Here is a 7,899-nt window from a genome sequence, read left to right as displayed (position 1 = left end):
AATTGAATTATGGAAAAATTTCAAACAAGGTGCCGAAGTGCTCTTATTTTCTCAAATTAGAGCCTTAACTAAACTTTATTTCAAATAAGAGCTTGAAGTGCTTTTTTTTTTTCTCAAATAAGGGTCTCAAATGAATCTTATTTCAAATAAAATCCTGAAGTGGTTATGAAGCCTCAAAAAGAGCACGATTTCACAAATATTTTTGTCATTTTCTTTTATTTAATTTTTTCCTTTTTTATTCGTCTTTTTCCTTCTTTATTTTTTTAAACAAAAAAAACACACACATAGAGAGGCGGGAGGGCGGCCCTCCCACCTGTGGTTGCTGCCCCATTGGCATGGGGGAGGGGGACGGCGAAGGCGAGCAACCCCGTAGATCATAGGCAAGGGCCAATAGGCCCTCGCCAAACAGGGAGATGGTCGGGCCCTCTCCCGGATATGGGAGATGGTCGGGCCCTCTCCCGGATATGGGAGAGGGTCGCCGACCCCCGCCCTGACTAGGGGAGGGCCGGCAACCCTCACCTGGTCCTAGGCAAGGGCTTGACCCTCTCCCGATTTTGGCAAGGTCCAGCACGCAATCGACTTTGGTTGGAGGTGTTGCTAGCCCATGCCGAGGCGCTGGCGACCCCTACGGCCTTCCCAGACCTCTCACTAGCGATGGGGCGATAGCCAGCCCTTCCACTTGTGTGGTTGTTTATTTATTTATTTATAATTTTTTAAAAAAATAAAAAAGATAAAATAAAGATAAAATAAAAAAATCAAAATGGAGAAATGATGAAAATATCCTTTAGGCTAGGCTTTTTTTTTAAACTCTATGACTTCTTTAGGCCCTTATTTGAAATATGATATACCACTTCAGGTCTTTATTAAAATAAGATTTACTTAGAGTCCTTATTTGATAAAATATGAGCATTTCGGGCCATAATTTGAAAATTTCCCTTGAATTAAAGATAATAGGTTTGGACCAAAAAAAAAAAAAAAAGCGAGTTGCCATAGCCACCACAACATCGTGTGCAAGAAGATTACTGTGGGACCCATCATATCCACAAAATTCCGCTTCTGCAGTCACTGATGGCAGAGAAAAAGCCAAAAATCAGTAAAAATAAATTAAATAGATAGAAATAAACCTCCTCCTCGTCCTCTCTTCCTCCTTTTCTTCTTCTTCTTCAGTTCGTTCTCGTTGTGCGCGAAGAGCTCCCGGAGTTATCATCGCAATGGAGTGTCGCTCGCTACAGGCGCCGAGCGCGAATGCGATCGCCTCTTCGCGAACTGGGCCGCTCGAGAAGCCATTTCTTCACGGCCAGGTGTTGCAGTTGCCGAACAATGCGAAGCGATATCGGTTCGTCGGGAAGGCGAGGCCTCTCGAGCTCAGAGCTCTAACTTCAGGTCCGCGTCGCTGCACTGCCGATTCTCTCTTGCCTCTTCGCTCTTCCCCCACCCCCCCCCTGGAAAACGCGAGGGTTTTGCCTCGATGACGTTGTGCGGGAGCGTGGAAGGAAGACGGGATGGTTCCGCACAATGTCATTGTGGCGATGTTGTTCTGATCGACGAAGAAGTAGTTTTCGATGCTGGTTTTTCTATGCTCGGAGGAAATCTGAAGTGGAGATATGGAAACAGTGTTGTTTTTGTGATACTGGGTTCTGTTTGGGGGTTACGTGATTTAAAAGTCCAGTGTAATCCGTACTTTGCTCGACCTTGGACTTCCATTAGTAATGTCAATAGAATCTAATAAGTAATAAGATGAACCTTAATGCGGTATGTTCTGTGGTTGAAGTGCAGTATGTGATTACACTGGGGAGAAGTAACGCATGGTAGTGTGGAGTGGTGGCCATTATGATGGCATTGTCGCTGGTGGAATGGGTGGTGAAGAAGAAGAAGAAGAAGAAGAGAAGGAGGATTTGGTCATTCTGGACTAGATATTGAAGTCATTAATAAAATTGGAGAAGCAAGACTAACACTACATTTGTTTTCTTTTGGCCAGAACTGGACTAATAGCGACCTTATTCGAAGTATCATGTCCTATCCTATGTAGCTATCTGCACCATGATAACTAGTTTTTGTCAATCCTGTAGATGCAACCAGAATGAGCTCTGCGACAACAGAAGCGATACCAAGTAACCTTGATAAGAAAGATGAGGGTGTTGTGTTTGTTGCTGGTGCCACTGGAAAAGTTGGATCAAGGACTGTGAGGTTGCTTTCCAGAACCTATACTTCCAATGCGAACTGTTTTACCCCTCACTCTGGTTTGATAGCCGAGATGGATTCTTCTTTAGGGAGCTTTTGAAATCAGGATATCGAGTCAGAGCCGGCGTGCGAAGTGCTGAAAGAGCAGTAGCTCTTGTGCAGGTAGAAGTTTTAATTGATCTGAACTTGCTCTCCATAGCTTGTCGGTTTTCTGCTATAATGACTTAGTCAATGACAAACTTCTTGCAGAGTGTTAAACAGATGAAGTTTGAGGGGGATGACACAAAGGAGGGGTTTAGACGTAAGACAATAAAATATGGAAAGCTCTGATTTATGTCCTGTTTCTTTCTTTCTGAATAATTCAAATTAGAATTTTTAGAGGAAACAAGAATACTATGGCTCCATCATTATTTATAAGATACTCTGTGATAACAAATAACGGCTATTTTCTGGTTTTTAGCCCAGCTGTAGAGAAGCTTGAAGTTGTGGAATGTGACTTGGAGAAGCCAGATCAGATAAGCCCAGCCTTAGGCAATGCTTCCGTGGTTATATGCTGCATTGGTGCCAGCGAAAAGGAAGTTTTTGACGTTACGGGCCCATACAGAATAGACTATATGGCTACGAAGAACCTCATTGATGCAGGTAGATAAAGTCTGCATGCCATATAACTGCTCATTAGTTTCAAGATCAAGGGGTTCTCTTGAGTCCTGGCCACCAAAGATCATTTTCTTTAGTGCCTCAGGATTCTTCTCCAATGATTAGATCATGAAATTTCTGCATCATGTAAGATCATTGAACTACAGGAGTAACAATTGAAGACTCGGCCAGGAGGACTGAGGAAGCAATTCATGAAATCCTTATCGGATCTTTTTCATTCATCAAAATAACCTAGTGAAACTGAACTTGACTGAACTTTATGAAAGAAAACTGGAGTTGTTATTTTTGCCTTCTCTCGGAGTTGGTTCCATCAAATTGTGTTATCTCTCTTTGAACAGCAACTTTGGCCAAAGTTAACCACTTCATCATGGTTTCATCTTTGGGAACAAATAAGGTCGGATTTCCTGCAGCTATACTGAAGTAAGTGGGGTTTTTCTTTTGTAGTATAATTTTCTATTTGTAGAGATATTTAAGCATGATCTGTTGACTGCTTTGTTGCCCCTTTAGTTTGTTCTGGGGGGTGTTGATCTGGAAAAGGAAAGCTGAAGAAGCACTTATAGCCAGTGGTATTCCTTACACTGTGAGTATTTCTCGAATCTACTTTTCAATCGAACACAGATTTCAAGTAATCTTACTAATCTACAGTATTTGTTCAGATAGTGAGGCCAGGGGGAATGGAGCGGCCTACTGATGCTTATAAGGAAACTCACAATGTTACTCTGTCAGAGGAAGATACTTTATTTGGAGGCCAAGTTTCAAACCTTCAGGTAAAGTTGTCAAATTTGTTTGCTTATGCATAAGTCAGTCAGCAGTTATAGGTTTTCTTGTTATCAAGAAACTGAAGACAAGGAAAAAATGACAAAAGGTATATTAGGTTTAAAGAAAGTGAAGATATTATTTGCCAAATGTACATAACACTTCTCTTGTATGGACTTTGGTATATCAGATTTTCCTGTGTTGTGAAATGTACAGAGCACTTTTCTGGGAGATTGATTCTATTTGCTTTTGGTCTAAGTGAATGAAGCAGATAGTCCAAGCAACATTCTAGATAAGATTTTTACATCTCCTCACGAGATTTAATATTCATATAGCTGATGCCACTTAGTGGGATAAGGCTTCAATTTTATTTTATTTTATTTCGTTGTTTGTGCACGAGATTTAGGCTTATTGGCTGTCACAGGACGATGTCGCACACATATTATATGTTCTGTCTTCGAATTGTTCATTTCACATTTTAGGCGGACCAGGTTTGTTTTGTCATTCCAACTCATACTCCTTACTGCTGTGGATCTGTCTGAGATAATAGTATCTGAATGAGGTCCTGCACATGTTAAATTCCAGTTCAAAAATGATGAATCGAGGAGTCACTTCTACCGCTTTTGCTACCGTTCCAGTTTGCATTAATATTGCATTTATTTATTCTCTATGTCGAATTAAAAAGATTTCCACCCTCTCAGCACTTGTGAGAATGAATATGTTCTCAGGGATAGTTCACACATTTTTAAGGTAGCGAAAGTGAAGTGGTGATATGAGAATCCACCACTGATATGCAAGGCATTTCTGGTTTACTATTTCAGGTGGCAGAACTCATGGCAGTGATGGCCAAAAACCGTGGCCTTTCATACTGTAAAGTGGTGGAGGTAATTGCCGAAACAACTGCTCCACTGACTCCCATGGAAGAGCTTCTTGCTAGGATACGATCACAACGTCAAGAACCACAGGTATGACTCCTTCTTCCATATACAACCTGCTAAACTTGAACGTTCTATCATTTTTATAATAATGCCTTTTGCAACTATTTACAAGAGGAAATCGAGAATTTCATTTCTCCTTTAGAGTGTTTTGCTTGTCTTGCGCCGACCCCAACTAGTTTGGGATAAAGGTGATGTTGGTGTTGATGTTGATGTTGATGTTGAGTATTTTGCTTGTCTTGGCATGTTATGGCGCTGAAAGGTAGTGAAAAGGCATATCATGCTCATAGTAAGGAGAGAGGTGCTTTTGCAATTTAATTTTTTCCTCTGAAAGAAGGGTATTAATGATTCTGGTGACAAATCATACGCTTAAATTTGTCATAATTTAGCAACTTCAGTCTATAAATTGTTGTTTCCTTGCTATTGGTGATTTCTTGCTTCACACTTTGAAAAACTCTGAAGCTGATGTTATAAGCGCCCTTTTAACAAAAAAAAAAAAAAAAAAAAAAATGTTGTAAGTGATAATTCTTGCAAAAAATGTTCTTGGTTAAGCATGCTTTTTGACAGTCAAATCCTCCTAGTTAGAAATTAGTCATCGTTGATCAACTGTTTCTCCCAAAAGTTTGAGGTATGGTCACTATATTAGCATTGTATATCAAGCTCGTATATGTCTTGGCGTTTAAGCTATCTTATGCAATAATGTAGATTGTAGCCACGGCCACATCAAACAGTCGCCGGAGGACAAACATGCATAACAGACTTAATGACAACAAGAGGGACTACAAAGATTCAAACCCTTCACCTGAAGGTCTAATGCCATGTTGAACAACTGTTTTTCTGAAAAACATAAGCTAACAAAATGCGCTCAAAATTTCTATCAAGCATATTTCTGGATAGTCATGAAATGACTTGTCCTTTTCTTCTTCATGCTTAGTGGATTAGATTCGGTTTTGCTTCATATGGAAGAGTCCATTCATTTAAATCTCCTATGAAGACAAATTTTGTACCATAATTGTTAACAAATGTTGTTTTTGTGCTGTAACAATGTAGCTGAGATGGTAATTTGCAAAAGAAGGATGAGTAATTCTTATTTTTCAAGAATGTTCAAACTCTTCAGGAACTTCAGTTCACCTTTAACATCTAGTTCTGCATATAAAGTTCATCTGTTTTAACACAGTGCACGTTTAGATGCGAAATGAGGTTTTCCTAAATGAGATTTTTCACTGATCTTTTAGAGGTGAAAAATCTAATTTAGTTCACTGTGCTTTTAGAAGTGCACACTGAATTTTTCAGATTTTTTTTTTTTTTTCAGGAACCTGATGCTTCTGATGATACTTCTCCTGCACCTTCTAATGTAATCACATCAGCGCCTCCAAAAACCCCAGTTGTTGAGGAAATTTCCAAAAGCAAAGCAGTTGCAACTAAGCCACTCTCTCCTTATCCCGCGTATGTCTTCTACCCTAACATTGTAGCTCTATTCAACCAGTATGCATCATAAGATGGGATAGATGTGGTGAATCAACTTCTGCATGCACCAGCAAGTACATGATTGCGCTGAAGAAGCAAGTCACGAGAACAGGAAACTTATTTTCAGTCCACATCTAATGGAAATTTCTGACGAGTTCATTGTTTTGAGCACTTATAGTAGGAGGTTCTTTCACCAAAAGCTATTGTAAACCAAGTTATAGTAAGATTTTGAGATTGTATTCCTCACAGTGAGAAATAAGGGCATTTAGAAAAGCTAATCCATTTACCATCAGGAAAAGCGACTTCTGAAGTTCTTACTGCGAGCATCATCTGTTTATGTTGCTTTTTAGCATCCACCATTAAGTTTCATGTTGCTCTACTTCTACCCATCTTCTTTATTTGGATCATAAAGATAAGATAGCAAAACTTTTGACCCACTAAAATACCTTGAACACTGCGTGGACTGGGTAAGGCACAATGTGAAGCCTTGGTGAGTGCCTTTACATGATATCATTTGCAATTGGCATCGACAGGAATTGGCTCTACTTCTTTCATTCTATTCTAAACACTTTACTTGAGTGGAAAGAAATAGTGTTCTGTTTGTCCTATCTTGCATAATGTCCCGTAATGTTTGAATTTCTGATCTGTGGGAACATTAGTTTGTAGTTTATGCTGTAATTGCCTCTGGCCTTGGTACATTATCTTTGACCTTGTCATCAGATATGAAGGTTTGAAGCCCCCTACTTCGCCATCTCCCTCCGTACCAATCACGCAGCCTCCATCCTCAGTCTCTGTGGACATATCAGGAAATGGTGCACCACAGCCTCAGCCTTTGATGACAAACAATCCAAAAGACAGGGAGGAACATGAAGAGAGAAAACCGGGGCCACTTTCTCCATTTACAGCGTAAGCTTTTTACTAGTCTCAATATGTGCTTCTTGGAGATTGAGACCCTTTATGTTGAGGGTTTTGATGCATGATTGAAAATATTTACTCATCCATTAGCAGGTTGCCCTTTAGGTGCATTGCTTGTTCTTGCTGGCTCAGAATTTAATAAATGTGACCTAGGTTGTCAGAGCACACTATTGAATGTTACCTTATGTTTAACTTCTCATAATCATAATTTCTGTGCAACACACTACTGTATGGAAATTTTCTGCTATCATGTTAGTAAAACCTTTATTTGCTTTTGTTTCTCTCCTGAGCAGTTACGAAGACCTAAAGCCTCCAACGTCCCCAATGCCATCATCCCCAAAGAAATGTTGAATCTGCACATATATTCACTTATAGGCTCCAAATTGGGTAATGCAGTTAGATTATGCTCATTCAGTTAGTTAAAATCCATATTAGCTGTGACTTTTGTCTCTTGTTATTGCAACCAGATGGCCAGAATCTATGCTTGCGCCTTGGGATCATTCGTGTTTTGCAGCACCATTCATGCCGCAGGAGAATGAGTGGGCTGGCCATCGAAGATTGTATGAAATTACCTGTGAGCTCAATTTTCCATTCTGCCTTTGTATCATTCCGACAAATTTTTGTCAATTTGTGTGACTGCAGTAAGTTGTGTTTCATTTGATGCACTGTCGGAAGTCTGGGTCATTGGAGTTTTCCTCTAGCCTAAATTTATGAGTTTTTCATGTATCATACATAATAAGCACTTTATTCTCAATTTAAATGGACATACACATAGCAACAAGCATTGGTTACATTTCGTTACACCTACATTTCGTCAGTGCTCATTTTAAGCAGAACTAAGTACAGAGAGCAACTGCTTGAATTCGTAATATCCAGTGTTTGGATGTCAAACGTAGGGAAAAAACTTAGAAGATCCTGTGTGGATTGGTAAACGCACTCGGGCCACAACAGGGACTGGATAGATTTTTAAACAACTCAGAAAGTTGAT

The 7,899-nt window shown here is 39.8% G+C and overlaps 1 protein-coding gene across 2 annotated transcripts; it reads left to right on the top strand.

The window, feature by feature from the left end:
• Nucleotides 1–1,125: 1,125 nt before the first annotated feature.
• On the top strand, nucleotides 1,126–7,635 carry LOC115737244 (protein TIC 62, chloroplastic). Of its 2 annotated transcripts, XM_048279426.1 has the most exons (13): nucleotides 1,126–1,383; nucleotides 2,070–2,187; nucleotides 2,271–2,343; nucleotides 2,431–2,482; nucleotides 2,647–2,823; nucleotides 3,177–3,258; nucleotides 3,346–3,418; nucleotides 3,495–3,605; nucleotides 4,416–4,559; nucleotides 5,842–5,975; nucleotides 6,717–6,902; nucleotides 7,205–7,298; nucleotides 7,379–7,635. In XM_048279426.1, the coding sequence occupies exons 1-12, from the start codon at nucleotides 1,212–1,214 to the stop codon at nucleotides 7,260–7,262; spliced, it is 1,380 nt and encodes a 459-aa protein (XP_048135383.1). In that variant the 5' UTR covers nucleotides 1,126–1,211; the 3' UTR covers nucleotides 7,263–7,298; nucleotides 7,379–7,635. The 2 variants fall into 2 exon arrangements, with proteins under 2 accessions (XP_048135383.1, XP_048135382.1); XM_048279425.1 differs by having other exon boundaries at nucleotides 7,205–7,635.
• Nucleotides 7,636–7,899: the final 264 nt, after the last annotated feature.

Source organism: Rhodamnia argentea, chromosome 5, assembly GCF_020921035.1.
Source record: "Rhodamnia argentea isolate NSW1041297 chromosome 5, ASM2092103v1, whole genome shotgun sequence".
Taxonomy (NCBI): Eukaryota; Viridiplantae; Streptophyta; class Magnoliopsida; order Myrtales; family Myrtaceae; genus Rhodamnia; species Rhodamnia argentea.
Note: the sequence above shows the minus strand (reverse complement) of the source record. Positions and strands in the feature narration are given on the sequence as shown.

What these genes read in the sequence shown, in the direction of transcription:
- LOC115737244 (XM_048279426.1), top strand. Translation starts at nt 1,212, where the DNA reads ATGGAGTGTCGCTCGCTACAGGCGCCGAGCGCGAATGCGATCGCCTCT. An exon ending in GCTCAGAGCTCTAACTTCAG is followed by an intron (nt 1,384 to 2,069) that starts GTCCGCGTCGCT and finishes TCAATCCTGTAG; the next exon opens with ATGCAACCAGAATGAGCTCT. An exon ending in CCACTCTCTCCTTATCCCGC is followed by an intron (nt 5,976 to 6,716) that starts GTATGTCTTCTA and finishes CCTTGTCATCAG; the next exon opens with ATATGAAGGTTTGAAGCCCC.